This window comes from Neltuma alba, unplaced genomic scaffold (assembly GCF_004799145.2).
Source record: "Neltuma alba isolate B1F8T4 unplaced genomic scaffold, ASM479914v2 tig00013443_pilon, whole genome shotgun sequence".
Lineage (NCBI taxonomy): Eukaryota > Viridiplantae > Streptophyta > Magnoliopsida > Fabales > Fabaceae > Neltuma > Neltuma alba.
In genome coordinates, this window is record NW_021637689.1 from 1 (window position 1) to 19,287 (window position 19,287).

The 19,287-nt window shown below is 35.7% G+C and overlaps 1 protein-coding gene, 1 long non-coding RNA gene and 1 pseudogene across 2 annotated transcripts; 1 reads left to right on the plus strand and 2 right to left on the minus strand.

The window, feature by feature from the left end:
• Window positions 1–190: 190 nt before the first annotated feature.
• Window positions 191–1,947, minus strand: LOC114737442 (uncharacterized). The gene is made up of 2 exons (XR_003739433.1): window positions 1,798–1,947; window positions 191–798 (listed from the first exon to the last, which is right to left on the minus strand). It is a non-coding gene; the product is annotated as an uncharacterized LOC114737442 (long non-coding RNA).
• Window positions 1,948–1,955: 8 nt separating this feature from the next.
• LOC114737444 (DNA repair protein REV1-like) lies at window positions 1,956–13,222 on the minus strand (annotated as a pseudogene).
• A 4,264-nt stretch (window positions 13,223–17,486) lies between these two features.
• LOC114737443 (uncharacterized) lies at window positions 17,487–19,287 on the plus strand. The gene has a single exon (XM_028925363.1). The coding sequence runs from the start codon at window positions 17,613–17,615 to the stop codon at window positions 19,263–19,265; it is 1,653 nt and encodes a 550-aa protein (XP_028781196.1). The 5' UTR covers window positions 17,487–17,612; the 3' UTR covers window positions 19,266–19,287.

Consider the following 19,287-nt stretch of genomic DNA (forward strand, 5'->3'; position numbering starts at 1 on the left):
AAGGATTGAATGCATAATTTTCCTAATATATCGGTGATTATTTAGCATATAAAAAATGAGATCTCATTTTTTTTGTGTGTTACAAAGACTTTGCAAATAAATAAATTTGAATTCCTGAATTCAACTCTATGACTCTATGCATTACCATAAACAAAACAAAAAAAAGGAACTAGGAATTCACACCCACAAGTAAATATCAAGAGCATTCATTCAAGCCTTCGGTGAGGCAGTCCAGTCAAGTAATGTCGATTCAAAGCACAAAAACGCGTGCTTGGACAAACCAGTATTTAAAAAAGACTGGGATCTGGCCATGAACTTTGAACTAGTCCACTGGCGGCATTCTAATAAATGATGCAATAATAATGCTTCTTTTGCTATCACTGCATGTCCAAATGGTCTAAAGCCATAGGGAGCAATCTGGGAAGACTTCAGACTCCATCTGAATCAGTAGTGACTAAGCTTATTCATCTGTTGATCCAAATACAAAAGTCAATTACCTAACTCTTTTCTTAACGTTATATACTTTTGTTCCCAACGATGACAAATCCAAAGCAAATTGAATCAGCTCGTCTTCAGGAGAATGGAGTTTCTGGTCAGGCTGCCCATCTCATCAAGGGCGAAATAGTGGTAGTGCATAGCCATTCGCATCAAGACGCTCCATTGGACTGGGAAAACCTTTTCGGTATGAATACCTTTCAGAAAATTAATTCATCTTCCACCTTTTGCAAGTCTAACTCCGTCCAAATGAAACTTGTCTCGGGAAATGCCACTCATTCTTCCAACTGTGACCATCCCTGTCTAAGTACAGAGATAAAATGAAGCTGTTAAAATATTTAAAAAATGAATGAACGTATTAAATTTATTATTTAAAACAAAAAACAAAATAACAAAGATTTTAGAACTGTCGAAGATTTTATAAAATGTGTCACAACACACAACAGTAAGGTTTAAAATGTATTCCCAAGCATGCATGTATATGTCTATTTAAGTGTGTACACACAAGTGTATGTTTATAAATGTATTCAAGCGTATACTAGCACATTTTCAAATTGTTTATATGAATAAATGTGCATGCGTGTAGAGGCACCTGTCCCTGAGTCCCTCACATGCTTGTATGTGTATTCACAAATGGACAAGAGACAATTAGAAGAAATATAAGGTGGGTCAAGAATTTAACTAGGGGTTCACACTTGGAAGCTCATAACAAGGATGCAAAATGCCCAGTAGCCAGTCGTCAACTAGTCATAATATCAAGAGAAGATACTCGGGTTACACACAGAAAGAAAATATTAAGTTACGTAAGCAGCCGACATAAGAAGCAAACATCCATTTGCTCATGGACATTATTGAAGAGAGGAAGTAAGATATTAGAAAGAACACCTTCGATTATAAAATCTAAAGAATGAAGCAGCAAGCTGTTGGGATGCATTGTGAATGCAAACCTATAAAATCATGAAAAATTAAAGATGCACTCAAGCGTAAGGAAACAAAGCTTTGCTATAATCATAAATATACATTGTCAGAGTTAAGACCATAAATGATCAAATGGACCACAAAGGACTTGCGCAATCAAAATTGCACCACAAAAAAAAAACTAAAATACAAAAATTCATGTAGTTTAATATCATTAAACACAGAATTCCGGCAGTTTAATATGCCGAGCAAGACAGAGGTATAAGAAAAAATTTTTGACTGAAAAAGCATTCCAAAATGTAGTTGCATGGATGGAAGAGTCTATCCTATATCAAATAAAGACAAAATTTGAAAAATCAAAATTTAAAATAGATGTTTAATTACCTATATAGACCTTGAACTGGTAAAATAAGAACATATCCTGCAGACGTTGCAGAGCTATGCATATTCTGCAGGATGTCAATGTAGGATGGCTGATGGCAACGATTGCTTTGTGCCTCACACATTCCAATTGGATAATATGGAGGAGGAAGTTTCGCACCCTATGATATTCCGGTATTACTATGATGGTATAAGCAAGCTCCCTCCATAGTAATCATCAACAGCTGCCTATAAGAAAAATTCTTGACACATAAGCATGAAGAAGGTGAAACAAATTATTGGCGTCAAGATAAATATTTCCAATACATCAATCAAACAACATAGAGAAAACATGAATCAAATCTCAAATAAACATTACTACATTTGGATTATTTGGATATATTTAAATTATTTCAACATATCTTAATGATTGACCCAGAAAACCTATATTTTAGGATTAACATGTGGACAACTATTAACTTCAAAAGTCAGTAGAGTCAGTTACTAGTCTCCTAGTTTCAGGGGAATTTTATTCTTTTCTGCCTCCTAACTGCAAACTTATTCCTTTTGCGTCTCCAACTAGTCCTTGGTGATTATAAATTAATTCAGTTCAACTAAAAGAGAGAATTCCTTTTAAGAATTACTACTTCAAACAATTTTCAGAAACGATGAAACAAAATAGATTCAAATGTATAAGGAATAAAAGGGTGATGAAGGTCATTGATAATATGTATTATTATTCTCAGGGAGGTATCTCAACAGCCTAGTCCTTGAAGTTGTCATCCCTACTGACATCAAGAAAGACTGCTAACCCAATAAATGTACTTAAAATCTGTGTACATCACTATTTCGGCATTTCCTATGCAAATCAAGACGTAAAACACTAGCATATTAAAAGTCTAAAAAAAATTAGCCAGTAAACACAGAATGAACCAATTTTGACCATATATGGCTAGATGTAGACGAAAAGAAATTGCATATACAAAAATGTTTTACAAGAGCAGTTTACGTTTTTCAAGGATTTAAAAACAGGAACAACCAAGTGCCCGCTCTCATTCTCATATAACATTTGGATATAGATCATGCACTAAAATTTAGTTCCATTAAAACAACTAAGGTGAACCTTCCCCCTTGTCCTTCTATGTGCATGTGTGCATGTCTGACAGTCATCAACAGGAGAGAAAGCAGGCATACCTGGAGATAAGGTAAAACCATATCATACACGTGTAGGAAAAATTGTGACTTTGCTGCAAACCTGACATTGACTTTGAGTTACGATAAAGAATGTCAAAATAACGAAAAGGCAAGAGAAAAATCCAGTATTCAATATAACAATGATTACAACTATTCCATGTAATTCCCCAGAGAAGAACCAGCATAAAATTGTATCATTCTGAATGCATGTATGACCCAACACAACACTCAAATGCACTCCAACAGTATCCATAATTCCATTATTTTCATGTCCTATATCCGTGGCAATACCATAGTGAAATTCTTTACGAACTGTGTCATTGATAAAAAGATGTGGTAGAGTTCAAAAGTCTAAAATATTTTCCAAAAATCCTCCCTACACTAACATCTTACTTTTTGGTCAAATCAACATAAATTAATCTCACTTCAAACAGTGCTAGGTCAACTTCAGCTCATCTCTACAATCATGCAAATTAGATAAATGAAAATGAACAAAATAGATAATAATTTCACATGATTAGGAAAGTAAATATACATACACATATGTGTGCGCCTGCTCATTTACAAACATGAAAGGTGACATTCAATAGAACACATCAAGACATACCTTCTGAGAAGCCGGATACAAATATAAATCTCTTCAATATCCTTCTCTATCTTTGATTCGATATACTGCTTCAGGAGCTCAAACATGAAGTTGATGGTTTCATCAGAACTCTCAGAAGCAGGATCTAGCCGTCTAAATTCGGACATACTTTGGTGCAAAACAAAAGAGAAAGAGTTATAGGCCCCTGATTTTTCATATACTTCTGCAAGTTTCTTTAATACTAAATAATCGCTGACTTTAAACTTATGAACCCAATGAGGAGGACTCCCAACCCAAAGACTGTCATTCCCATTTGAAACAGGATCACTTGATCCCGGATGATGTTCAGAAGTATTGACTGATGACTCCAGATGGTTTTCTTTAAGAGGAGTCAAAACAGAATTAGAACAAAACGCTTGACTCCTATGCTCAGGAAGCTGCCCAAGGATGTCAGTTTTCAAATCCTCCGGCAGTTGTTTCAACACTGAAGCATCCACTTGACTCAATGAAGAAGGCATTAGATCATCTTGACCAAAAGTTGAATTGTTAGGAACTTTGCCAGGGGCTCCAGCTCCTGAACCTGAAGCTGCAATTGCCTTGGGTTTATGCTGCCTTGCCTAGAAATATACATAACATTGTAACGGCAACAAATTTCCTTAAAAGCAATAGAACAAGCAATACATATAAAAACAAACCAGATTCACCTTTATATATCATCAAACAATTGAAAAATGTGATATCAGTGGCAATAAACCGCCATCAAACAGAGCTCAGCTTCTGCTAAGTATGCTGATACTGATGATTTACTTAACAGCAAATGGAAGTCTTGCCCTTTTTTCATAATAGCATGCTTAAATTTTATTTCAAGGAAAACCTCAGCCTTACAAGCTAATTAAAACAAAAATGGAATAATTTTGGTCTGAAAAGAAGGCAGAGCAAATGTAGTTAAATGACAAAAGTGTGAAATATGCATGTAAACAAACAAGTTCATTCCTAGAAAATCATCAACTAATAAAAGCATAAGACCTAATCAAAACAAAAATAGTAGGACTGAGAATTAATTAGGACTAGAACGTGTCTATATAAATTGCAAACAAGTTGCATCAGTTTCCCAGAAATAGGAATGATTAAAAACACAATAAAATAATCCCTTCATATCTAATCACTTAAGCATGGAGATCATTGAAGGCACATAGAGAAGCAAAGTAAAGCTGTTTCAAATAAATCTGAGCTCTCCCATCTAATAGGAGGTGTAAGCCAAGGAATATAGAGATCATGGAAAAGGTCTAACAAGAAAAAAGGAGAAGAAATCTGCAGGATAGCATAAGAACTACCTTATTTTCTATTGGTATCTTGCTTTCAGGATTTGACTCTGAAAAGGGAAGCTCTTGTTCCTTGTTCATAGCTGCTAAGAAATACAATTTGCAAGCACGTAAACAATTTGAGAACCAGCCCAGCAATAATGATATATAAAATATTACCTTCTCGTTGCTCCACAAACAAGTTTCCCAAGGCACTAGTGCTTTCAGTTTTCCCTTTCCCTTTTACAAGAAAATCAACTAGCTTTCCTCCATAAATTTCATTTAATTCTGAGAAGACTTCTGGTGGAAGACTCTTTACAACTTCCGCACATCCAGGTGACATAGAGGAGGTGGAGTTGAAATTTGACCAGAGCTAACTTGATCACTCATCAAATTTCTATCCATTTGAACTGAAAGCCCGTCTGAATCTCTAGACGCTTGACCTGAAGTCTCAACCAGATTCCTATTGTCATGAACTGTAGAATAAAAAACAAACAGTAGTTATTTTAATTAATAAATGGGTTGATATAATATTTGGTCCTTCAAGTTCGCCATCATTTTGGTTTTGGTCTCTCAAATTTCAAACCATATGTTTTGGTCCCTAAAAGGGCAAAATGGTCCAAGTTTTTATTGGATTATAAGGACCAATATTGTAAATGAAAAGAAACTTAAGAACCAAAGAGTTTGTATAACCCCTTAATATAGTTATTGAACTTCATCACAAAAATGAGGATCAGGAAGGGGCAGGGGACAGGGAGATCGTGTACACACACACACACACACACACACACAGACATATATAATAACATGAATAATAACAGAGTTACCCACTGTTCCACAACAATTTCCAATTACCTAAAGGAGAACTCTTTTGTCTCATACTTGTAGAGCCTGAAGCCAGCCAGGATCTTAGAAAGTTCTTTTCTGTACCTTCAAATCAATGAAAGAAAGATGGGAGATTACAGATGATGATGATTGCAAAGTAAAACAACCATAGCATTTCACAGGCTGCAAATCTCGGCATAAAAAGAAGTTTCCATTGCTTTTCGTAAAAGCAAAAACCAATACATCAGTTGCATCACATTCATATCACGAAATGTTACACACATCATTAAAAAGCAATAAATAAATAAACCACACTAAAAATAAACAGGTACCTTGTTTAGAAGCATCCGCAGCTTCAAGTCTGGAAACGTGCAAACCAACACCTCGAATGTCCTTGACATCTATGTCAAATCACCAAATAGAGATTATGTTTAAAATTTTAATTAAATTTTTATTGAAAGATATGGATCCCTTCCAAGACTAAGAAGGACATGTTTGAATTACCCATGTGGAAAAGTCCAAAAAGCCTTTTTGCTATTCTTTGGATTTCATCCACACAATCAGTAGCAAGCGGAATCTACCATACAAACAACACAATCAGTCCCAGAAATATAAAATTTAAAAAAAATAAATAAAAAGCTTAGACAAGACAACAAGACAAAGTAGCACACATGTTAAGCATATTTCCTTATTTACCTTCACAGAGTGACTCATATTTTCACAGTCTCCGCAGCCCATATACTTTGCAGGTTCTTCGGCATCTTTTTTTCTCTTTTTGATCTAAATCATATATCAATGGAAATCAGAAATATGATTTTTGCTGAGACTGAAGAATATGAAGTACATTATATTGATTAATGCATTCTAGCTCAAGGAACAAAACAGCACATAGTTGCAGGTGCTAACCAACTAAAAAGGAAGCTGCTAAATGAGTAAGATCAAAAATATCTCACTTGGGATAAATAAGAACCAATACCTTGAGGGTGAAAGTTCGCCCTTGCACTCCACAACCGTGCAATCGCAATGCCACTTCCTTGCAAAGGTTTATAAGGAAGCTTTCGCACTGGAACCACTTGTATGTCAATATTTTTATTGATTCAAGTTTGCAAGATAAGGAACTATAAAGTGGGCTATACAGAGCATCAGTATACTAACCTCCTTCATATCATTGAATCTCACACCCCAATTTACTTCAGCGCCAATAGACTTACTTTCCTGCAAAGAGCAGATAATATCACTTTCTAAGAAACAATGAAATGATAACAAATGCAGGCTCATTAGAATAGACAGATTAACCTATTTAGGAGAAAAAGAAAAGAATAATGAAGAATTCAGTATTTAAATGAATGGGCTAAAAGTGACATTAGCCACCAGCTAGTGGCACACTTTGTAGAGTTCAGCATGATCAAGTGTAGTTTATCATATTAACTAGGCAATTTATATAATGCAATTCTAATCCACTACGCTATTGTTAGTCAACCTATAACTGAAACTGCAACAGCTTGATAAAAACAGATACCTTCACCCAAGCACAATAAACATGTAAGAGACAAAATAAAAACAGATAAAAGAGATTATATGGCATCACAGATCAAATGTTTAATGGATTTTTAAACTCAATATTCAGATAACAACATGCCCTTCCAAACTACCTGAATGACCCCGACCAGTCTATTATCAATTCCTCTGCTATAATTCCATAGCATTTCCCCAGTTTTCATTCCAAAGTCCTTCTGCAGGGAGTCCTGCATGCAGATGCAATGTCTAGAGAATTACATCATGATTACCAATTCCATACACATAAGTTTAAGTGAAACAAAACTCAAGATTAAGCAAGAAAAAGTTAAAGAATATCCCCAACAATGTCCAATAAAATCAACAAAGCAGCAATTAGAAATGATGTAAACGATTGGATCCATGAACAAATTAATTCTTTTTTGGATTAAAAAAATTCAAAATTTATTGCTGAGAAGAGAGAACAATGCAAAAGGTGCAAAAGTAAAGGACAAGGAACCCTCCTCAAGCAAAGGAGAAGAAGAGAAAAAATGATTCTGTTAAACTCAAAAGGGATCTCCGATCTCTCTAAATATCTACAAAGGATGCTCCTCCAAAATAAAAAATGCTGAAACAAACAAAAAACCTATAAAGCTAAGTATGAATGAAACTCAGGTCCCAAAAGATTAATTTAACAAGAAGGAGGTCTTGAAAATTTTGCTGAAAGATTATTTGAAAATACCTATACAGACACTTGCAAATATCACAGTTTCTGCTGCAAATCATTGGGAGTGACCTATACTCTCCCAAAAAATATCTAACATAAGAAACTTCACTTTTAAAAACCCTTGCAGTTTGTTCTGAGCAAAGACACCGCAAACGAGCAAAAACCGCATGCTACCAGAGGAATTTATGCTTATTTATTCAGCCAAAAATCATAAACTTGGCAGCAATTAAATCATCCAGATGAGCTTGACAAACCTCAAAGAAACCAAAACCATTAAGCCTGCCATTCTGCCAACCCATTTAACAAAGGACTAAAATAAGGGTTTTAAATTTTTCATCTTAGCAGGTCATAAAATAAAGCCTTTCTCCTTGGATTCTGGCTGCTTTATTTAAAATGAACTTCTCAGTCTATATTTTTCTGTACTACATAATTTCCATTCAAAACACCTTGTTCAAAAAATCAATGAATTCAAAACATCTTGTCCCAAAATCAGAAGAAAATATATCAAGTGAAGCAAAAGTAAAACCTTGGAAATAATACGCAATTCTCCACAGGTGTGAACATTCTGCTTCTTCAACTTCTCCTGTAAAACATGCCCTATCCCAGGAAGTTCACTGATTGGAAGTTGACACAGATGATCATCAGCCTGAGAAAATCGAACTTAGTCATAGGGGTAATATTCACAACATCCACTATGATATCAAATTTATGTCAGGTGTACAAACGTACAGATGATCATTGAAGAGACTGATTAATGTGACCACAGAGGAATATATTGAGTCAAATGCTAAATTTTTATGGATAAGGAAATTGAGGTTGCAGCAAGGAAAACTAATTTCTAATGCCCGAGGAAGCTTAATCATAAGAATCCAGGGTGGCAAGATGAGGTCAATGTACAAGTTTTTTCATTAATAAACATAAGCTCGTCCTTTTGAGCAACAAAATATTGAATCTGCCAAAAATCTGATGAAGCCAAGACCCCTGGTCTAGAAAGATGGAATTTATTGGCCATGCAAAAAAAGAGAGTTCCAACAACAACTTTAAGGTGCAGCATAGCATTGCCTTCAAGTATTTGTCAACAAAATAAATACAGCATAAATGCATTTTTGAACAGTTACCATCAAATGGTTTGATCAGCAAATACAAGGCTAAGCAGGAACTTTTAGCATAAAATTCATGGAACAGCAGTTTCTGGATATAAGTGGAAAAATTGCCGGTGGAATAAGATGTAGGATTCATATGTTATAAATCTACCAAACCATATAGGACAATATGCAACTTGAAATATATCAAGACAAACTTCTGAATAATAGCATGCTCCAAACCATACCATCTCAGGAGTTATGTAATATTGACCATTTGGTTTTGCACTTTTAGTAGCAATTCGAGCCATAAGCATGTTTCCAGCTATCCCAGCACTTGCAGTACATCTAGTGGTCTCAAAAATCTCTTCTCTGATTGATGAAGCTAAAAGTTCAGGATCTTCGCCCTCCGCAACTGTGACCTCCAAGAATGCTTCATCACAGCTTACAGCCTGCACCAAGTACAAGTTAGCCCTAAGGGAAAGCTAAAATAATACTGACTAAGATAGAGAGTGCCCAACCACAAGCAAACCTGAACTTTGTGGCAACGCCGGTGCAATATGCTATAAAATTGATCAGCCACCTACAAATTGTCCAAGTAATACTATATCTCAAAAATCAAATTTACAGAAATTTATCCATCTACTCCTTAAAACCTCCAACGGTAATGTCTTAATGCTTCTTACCTCCTCGTAAGCTTCAAAGTTGTACGGAAAAATTACAAGATCAGGACAAAGTGCCTTTGCATCTCGAACAAACATACCAGCCCTAACACCTAACAAAGAAGATAACACATCATCTATGCACCAAAAATTAATCCATAAAATGACAGTATAGCTGATAAAGTCAAATAATTTAGGACGTCACCAACCATAACTGCGAGCAGGGTAGTTTGCAGATGAAATCTCAGCCGTTCCTCTTGAATTATTTGAGTGACATACAGCTACAGGCTTGTCCAGAAGTTCAGGATGGTTCTTAATAACTACTGAGACAAAAAAACAGTCCTGACACAAAAAGCATAAATTCACAAGCTTTATTAACCGAAGCTTGAGATAAGAAAACGACAAGAATATTCCTGAAAGTCTACCCTCCAAATCACCACAGAATTAAAGCTAAATGGAATATTCCATCAAAATCACGGGACAATATATTGACAACAATAATGAACATCAAATATCTTTCCAAGCAAGCTTACCATGTCAACATGGATGATGACTTTCTTCCCCGAAATAACAGGTGCATTAACATCAGAACTTTCTGGATTAAACTCAGTAGACAAGACAGGAAAACGTTTTCGATATCGATTTCTCCAAGTTCCTATAAAGTGCAACCGCGAGCTCTGCAGATCCCAAATAGCTATCATGACATTACCAAACAGAGCCACAGTGCCTTTGGCAGCATATATGTACACCAATGATTGATAATGTGATAGTGCGTGACACAAGAAATCACGTGATAGTAATGCATGAGCGTGAAGATATCATATATTGAAAAACTTCATAAGTACAATTTCTCATGCTTAGATATATCTCGAAAAGCCAGTAAAAATTACGCAACAATTCCTTCTTCAATCTTTATTTCTCCTTATTACTGATTCAATTTTTCAAAATATAAAAATGAAATAAGGTCGGGTAGTTTTCAAACATTGAGTGCTCAATCCACCTAATCAACAAAAGTTTATTTGGTGTGGTGATAATTGAATACAGTCGATTACCAATATCTTTTGAAGAATAATTTTGAAAAATTCAGCTAGTGAGTGGAACCACTATAGTAGAAGTTATAGAAGGGCCAAAGAAATGTACCGAAATAAGTTGTTATTCAACAAGAAATGTTCAAATGTACAATTGTTCCAACCTAACTACCTTGAAATAATTTTCCACAAATTTTGGGTCTACAAGAGTTGAGTGGCACTGTTTAGAAGGCCCGCTGGCTGTAGAACTTGGACATCCTTTTGAATTCTGGTCATCTAAGCAATGGCTACTAGCTGAAGCAGCAGGTCCTTGATGACTAGGTTCAAGTTCACTTTGCACATCTCTCTCATCTTTAATAACGGGGTCAAGTTGCACTTCACAATAATTATCTGCACTGCTTGGCTCTTCACAAGTAGTTGCATTGATGTCCTCAGGGAGAATATCATCAGATTCAATACTTGTTTGGTTTCCAAATCCAACCATGTTATCATCTTTGGTTGAATATGTCTCCTCTGATTGGCTAACTGCCACTGATGAATCTTCAATATCACCTTCCACTGGGCTAGTAAAAGCATCTTCCGACCTTTTGCTACTTTTGGGTGTGAAGAAGGCTGAAAGTTTTGGTTGATTACTAGCAAGCTGATCAAGTTGGTAAGGCACCCCTGGAGACACAATTAGCATCACTCATTACATGATGACATAGAAAGACATGTAATATATTATCATTTTTCCAACATAAAAAAAAAAGGTAAAACTTAAACAAGTGCGCAGTGGTCATGAAAGAATTCAAATAGTTCAAATCTAGTTCCCTTCCCTCAGGAAGATTTCATCACTCTTTTCTTGTTTCAATCTTCCTCAACAATCATGGGAAGACATTAATCCAGAGAAGGAAAAGAATTCACAAAACTGCCATAACTTACAGCTCAGGAGTCTGCCAGCGGCTACTGAATCTAATATCCAAGAGGGTTTCACAACAGGCAGCCCTGCACTGAAGGCTCTGTATTGAATCATCCAACAATCAGAATTACCTCAACTAAGTAATGTATCATGACAGGACTCAAATCTCAAGATTTAAAGAAAGTCAGATCAAACCTCAAGTTCTTAACTTTGCTGTAGGAAAGATTGCTGCAGACAATATGTGTCACATGATGCCTTGAGAAATAATTTTCAAATCTTCCACCATATGTTAGCATGTAGCTTCGCAATTCCTGAAATAAATTTGTCATTAATGTCATGCCATCTCTTCAATTTTCCAAAAGCTTCAAAGAATGAAGTTAAAAGAAATGACAGCTGTTCTTAATTAAAACTTTATTCCAAAAAAGTTTTTAAACCTTAAAAACATTACAGAGTACGACAGCTACATATCCTGAGCAGAACTTCCTCTGCATACAATCAGTAATAGTCCCTTCCTCTACATTAAGTGTTTGTCTGGTCAGAAGTACTTGGTTTTACATTTCCAAACATGCAAACAAATTCCCTAGAGTTACATTTTAAACAAGAATGGACATATAAAGATTAAAGTTTAACATTCAATCCCTTCAAAGCTTAACTATGCCACGCAGGCTCTAGCCCCATAATTCCTGTTCTTGCATTCCCAGAGCCTTGACTAAAAAAGAAAATTGATAATCACACCTGATTCTCCAAACAGGAAAAAAATGTTTACACATTATGGAGCCAACAAGGTTCGTCCTCAGCATAATTCCTGCTCCCATTTTTTTCATTTAATTCAAAATCTTTTTCCCCTTCCTTCAAGTTTCAGCAGTCAAGGTGAGAAAAATTGAACAACAGAACCATCAGGAAAAAAAAAGATAAACCTGGCTTGAAGGAATCGTGAAACCGTCCACAAAGATCGACACTCCAATAAATATAGGCTTTGCAGAACTAGAGCCACCAAAAGAAGAATTCGAAGCTTCATTATCAAACTGGTTATGTAGTTTCCGATTCTTCTCTGTCATATAACTGCATTCAAACAGCAGTCGAGTGTGACATAATTAAACAATTTAGAGCACGGTTATTCTTAACTTACTGAAGAGGTACAAAACTTAAGTTCGTAGTCGCTCTCAATCTTAAACTATTTCATTAAAGAAATTCTCATCGAACTAAAACAAATAAATATAAAAATTATCAAATAAATCTGCGGAAGTCGTTGTAGTTTCTTTAGACTGAAACCAGAGATGCAGTGATTTCCTAACCATCTAATTTATTAAATTTCATTTTCAATTTTGATAGCAGACGGAAGTCTAAAATCGAAGAGCACAACCTGCCGAAATCGGAGAAGGGGGATTTTCGAAAGGAAGAACGAGAGGAAGAGCGAGAATTTGAGCCCCAAGCTACGCCTAGGGTTTCCTGGTTAGTATTCTTCTTCTTCTTCGTCTTGGTGCTATCATTAGAACGATTAGAAGACGCTGAATTACTGAAACTTCGCTTTGAATTTGCAGAGCGAGTGGAATCGAAACTCATTCTATTTTCAATTTCTCAGGGGAAGAGTACCAAGCAAGATTGTTATTTTTTGCGGGAACAAACAGCGATCTGTCTATGTAATACAAACAAAGGCATTCAAATGAAGCGGCAAATTCAGCTTCACCTGATTGGAGAAGAATCTCTGTTAGTTTGGCTCGCTTTTGGGTAAAGTTTGGCGATTTGATCAAATTATCATTTTTCATTATTATGAAACTGACCCCAATATTTTGAAATTTTGAAATCACTGGCCCCCATCCCTTGTTTGGCAGTTATAATTAATAATTAACCCCCAGGTAATAACATTTGCGTCCTCCCGTTAAAAATGCAGGGCTTGTTTAAAATTCCGTTCAAAAAACACTTTTAGAGGGTGTTTGGAAATTAGGATAAGTGTTTTTTAAAAGTACTTTTTTATAAATCGAGATAAACTCCTCTACATATTCATTTCATATATCGTAAAATCACTTCTGAAACCATAGTTTGATTTACATCTAAACACTCTCTTAAACAAGTTCATGTAAGTCAAGACAAAACTCTCCTTATATACGTATCTCATATTCCGTAAATCACATTTAAAAAACTATTTATAAATCAATCCAAACAAACTCGTAAACGTCGCCGACAAAAATTGACGTGGCATATTTAGTAATCGAAATTATAGCTACATTTAGATGATCTTTAGAACATATGTATGTGTATGCATGTATTTAATTGTATTAATTCAAAAAAAATGTATTTAAGTGTATTAAATAAAAAAAATAATCTCTCATAACTTATAGGTAAGCTTTTATTTGTAATTTACAAAATACGATACGTGAGAAATGTCTTGTATCGACTTATTTGAATTATACTTAAGTCGCCAACTCAAATCAGCTCTACATGTTATAGATATTTTTTGTTTTGCCGTGCGTCTACGTGTTATAGATGTGTGCTTCTTCCTCTTCACAAGAAGGAAAAACATTACATTTGCCAATGGTAGGATTTCATGATAGCATGAAAATTATTGTTGATGCATGGTTCTTTTAACACAAGTCAAATTAATTTTAAAAACGTATTAAAATACCTAATTTTCATAAAATCATTATACTCCTCCGGTCCTTATTATAAGACCCAATTTAACTTTTTATTTGGTCCTAATTATAAGACCCAATCCATTTTCTCTCTTATATTTATGCATTTTTTTCCAAGATAATCCTTCTAATAATGATAGTTTTAGCCAATATACTTAATTAGCAAGGATATTTTAGGAATAACAACACTTATTTATTATAAATAACCAACTTAACTTACTTCCTTAATCTCCTCAAATAAGTCAATTGGGTCTTATAATTAGGACCGGAGGAGTAGTTGAGTTCGATACTTAAATTCTCTTCACTAAGATAATTTCTCAGTCACAAGATATTTAATTCTATATTCTTTATATTTTTCGACCATAAACACCAGATCAAAATAATTGATCAGATCAGACTCAACCAATCGACTTTGGTCACAACAGAAAAGTTGTGTATATGTCACCGATTATTTTTCTACACTCCCCTTTACTCTTTTGGGAGTTTTGTTTTTGTTTTATTTTTCGCTTTCCTAGGCTCGATATCCTCTTAAGAGCCAATCCTGTTTAATATATTGACCGGTATTAAATATAAATATTTCTCTCGGCAGATTTTAAATTTTGGTTTGCGGATGTTGTGAGAGATTCCACTGAACACAACCTTTGGTAGTTACACTTTTTTTTTTTTCATATAAAATGATGGTTGGACTTTTGGTTTAGCTGGCTAATTTCTGTTAGCATTATGAATATTGAGCTTGTGTTGGGTTTGGTTTTAGTCAAGGAATAATAAGAGTCTTCTCCGGATTCATATATTTTAATTCAAACCACCGGGTACAATATAGTGTCTGTTTGGGGTCATGGTGAAAATTCTCTATAAGCACGTTTTACGTAAGTCGAGATAAAATTTCTTTCACATACTTGTCTCGTATTTCGTAAATTACTATTAAAAAGATATTTATAAGCTACTTATAAACAGTTTCAAATGGGCCCACAATTGATATTCAATTGGGTTTTTTAAGTATTTAGTGAGAGTTGGAATGTCCTGAAAAATGATTCCATTCATTAACTATTATTTCTCAAACGTACATGAACCCGGGAAAAAAAATCAAATAATGATGGAAATTAATTGTAAATGTGATTATTTTTCTTTTTTCCTCGTAATAATGATATATAGTTGCAACTTGCAAGCAAACTGTAGTCATTAAAGGGAAACATTCTGCTATGACAAAAAAAAAATAACAAATGAAAAGCGACACATTCTGCAGCCAGTGAAGTGCCACACCATAGCTAATCTGAACCACATATGCCCAACCGCAAGTCACAGCTGAATTGAATGTTATCCTATGTCTCTCCTATCTGCACCACGCATACTCCCTCCTCATAGATATAAAATATTTGCAATTACCTCCTACTTTTATAACCCACTTCTACATTTTACTGAAATTAAAAAAAATCTTAATTAATATATTAAAATTTAACAACTTTTTAATTTTATTCTGAGTGTTTGATGCATATATTAAGAAACTAATAATATTAATTCAGGATAACATTGTACTCCCTCTAGTCTATAATATAAGAAGTTGATTAACTCTTCTCATGTCTTAAGAAATAGAAGTTTAATCATTAAATGTATCCTATGATTATAATTTCCTTCTATTTTACCCCTAAAAATGATAAAATAGCATTTAATGTCACATTTTTATCATCTCTCTTCTCTACCCCCATATTTATTAGGGGCAAATGCGAAAAAATCATACTACCTCCGGTTCTAATTATAAGAGCTAGTTGAATAATTTGAGAATATTAAGGAAATAAGTTAAATTAGTATTTGTAATAAATATATATTGTCTTTTCTAAAATAACCTTATTTACTAAGTTGACTGGCTAAAACTACTATTATTAGAAGGACTATCTTGAAAAAATATATATAAATATGAGAGACAAAGTGGATTGAAGTCTTATAATTAGGATCAAAATAAAAGTTAAATAAGGTCTTATATTAAAGACTAGAGGTAGTATTAACTAACCTGACAACGTCTTATATTTTAGACCATAATTTTCTTTCTAACCAACTTCTTATATTAGGGACTAGAAGGAGTATATTCATATAGTAAATTTAAGTAGTGACTTATGTTAAGAACAAAAAATATTATATTTCTGCTCTATAAATAAGATCAGTAACAGTGATATTTGTTATAAAATAAAAAGCCTAGTATACTCCATTATTTTTATCTTGACTAATTAAAAGAAAACAAACATTAAAGAGATGATGAAACCAAGAAACCAATAGATAACATCACATAGCACCTTATATAACGGTTTACGGTTATAACGGATCAAGAAAGTTTTTTAAGAATATATCAGGAGGACCAGGGAGAGTGTAATTATCACGTTATTCTCACTACATTCTTACTACGTATTGACCCATTAAATTTTTATGTGATGTAAAAAAATAAACAATTTTTTTACCATGACGATATAATAAAATTTAATTTCTCCAAAAAAAAAAAATATTGAAAGGGATATTTTTGAAATATGTAGTAATATATTAAGAATAAAAAATAAAACGTAATAGCATAGTGCAAAGAACTCTCTCCGTCCTTTTTATAAAAGCCTGAAATTTGAATTGCCTTAATCTTTTTCATGAATCTAATTAGGGTTGTCTGAATATTAATTATGTTTTTATCATTTTTGCCTCTAATTAATTTTATGTGTTGACAACTTGCTACAGTACACTTTCTTTCACACCTTCTTTCATTAATATTATTCTACTTATCTTTCTTTCTTACTCCCTTATACATAAGGATATATATACTTGAAAAAAATTATTATTATTACATATTTATTATTTTTAACTATTTTTTAAATTGTGTAATTTAGTTACCAAGCTCAAATGGACCGGAGAGGCTATATCGATGTGGATTTGCCCTCAATATCTGTTGCATGCATGAAAGATAAACTGGTGCCACACATATTAGTGCAATTGCTCCATCATCGATTACATCCATGACGTGAGATAACAAGCTATGAAAGACAAAGCTCAAGTTTGTCTTGCTACCATGTTTTATAATACTAATCACAAAAACAATCGAATTCAGGGTAGTAAATAGCCAAATAATAAATAAAAAATAATGAGAAGCTAGTTTTTCTCTTACACGTGGCAGTCTCCCGACCCCATCAACAATCCGAGACAAAATAAACTGGGACTACGTATACAGTTGCAAACAATTGCATGCCTTTCGAAGATGAGGGCGTAGAAGAATCTGCGTTAGAAAGCGAAAAAAAATTGGCCTCATTAATGAGTCCAACCTAAAATCTCAAAACAAGACACAATTAGCCTCTTTCGACCACCAGTTCCTCATCCATCCCTGGGCTCCTCTGCTTCCAAGTTGTCCCTTCCTTCATCATTCATTCCTTCCATAAATTTCTCATTCATGGTTCATCTCCCAAACACCCCTACACGAGAGAGAGAAATCAAACTTAGCTTTCTCTCAATAATGGATATTTGGTCATGGATATGCGAGCTCCCCAACCTGGACGACTGGTCCGAATCACCTGTATTCGAACTCATCAGTTCAGGCCAAGCTGATCAGGACGGCTCCACTCGATCCGTCCATTTAAGAGCTGACCGGACTTCTGGGTCGGAATCTGAAGCTGCCGTGATTTTCACTGTTTGCTTGCAGGGGTTTCCCCCGCTCAACGCTGAAAAACCTCTCTGGGTCTCTGAGAAATGTCACCTTTCCAGAGAAAACCCATTCCTTCCTCTGATTGTACAGCTTGTTCAAGAGATCATAGCACTCTCCCCCAACGCGCCAAACAGTACGTGCCCAAGGGCACAGCTCCAGAAGCTCAAACCCGAGCCTATCGCGTGGGTCATGGACTCTCACTCGCCCGAATCCTTCTCCACCTTCTTCAACCTCGTCTTCATCTTACGCCTCTTCTGGCTCTGCGCCTGCGACGCCCCCAACGAAGCTGGCTCTCTCTATTTTCAATCATTACTACCTTCGGCGCTCGAAATCGTCTCATCGAACCTGTCGCCGGTTCTGCGAACTTTCTTAGTCACCGTCGGCATAGACACAGAGTTATGCTTCATGCGCACCCTCGGGTACATAGTGGCAAAATTGTGCATTTTCAGAGAGCTAGGCGTGGGATTACAGGTGTTGGTTCCGCCGCCATGTCGGAGCCCGGGATTTTCATACTCCACGGAGGCTCACGGCGTTTGGGCTCTGAAGGGCTATGCTTCGATGATGACTATGATGAAAGTGGCGAGTTCCGATGGTTTGAAACCTCAAATTCCTCGTCTTGATGCTAAGGAGTCAGTATTAAAGTACGCTCTTGCCCACCAGCAACTTGAGGCCCTCGTCCAGTTAGAATACTCCGTCGCTTTCAACGATGGGTTCATTCAGGTTCGTGCACGCGTCGACAACATACGTCTTCACGTGGCGAAGCTCGGGTTCAAGAACCAAAACGACGAGGCGGAGTACGGCGAGGAGAAGCACTTCCCGTCAAGAGTTCGAATCTGGGTCGGCCCGGAAGTCGGAGCAACATACGTGGGCGGGTTGAGCTTGAGCCGATCAACAGGGAACGCGGAGAAAGAAGTGGAGATACAGAAAATCGTGAAGGGACATTTCCAGAACCTAAAACTTTCCAAGGGAAAAGCGGTGGCCAGGACATCTACGAAGACGAAGATGAAGAACTGGAGGATGGACCAAGAAGCGGAGGGGAACGCGGCAATATTCGATGCCGTTCTGTACGACAACGCGACAGGTCAGGAGGTGGCAACGGGGAGGCCGTACGGGGAAACAGGTGATGACCCGGTTCACGGGTTGAGGAGGAGGTATGTGGGAGCGAACAGACCGTTTACGAAAACCGGGTCGGTGGTGCTCGCGGGGGACGAGCATGGAGAAGAAGTAGGGTGGAAGCTGAGCAAAGAGATGGAAGGGAGTGTGCTGAAGTGGAGGATAGGAGGGGAATTTTGGGTGAGTTACTGGCCAAATCAGGCAAAGACATCATTTTTTGAGACGAGGTACGTGGAATGGTGTGACGAGGTTGATTTGCCTCTTATCCCTGGCAAAATGATTGTATGATGGAACACACGACGGTGAAGAA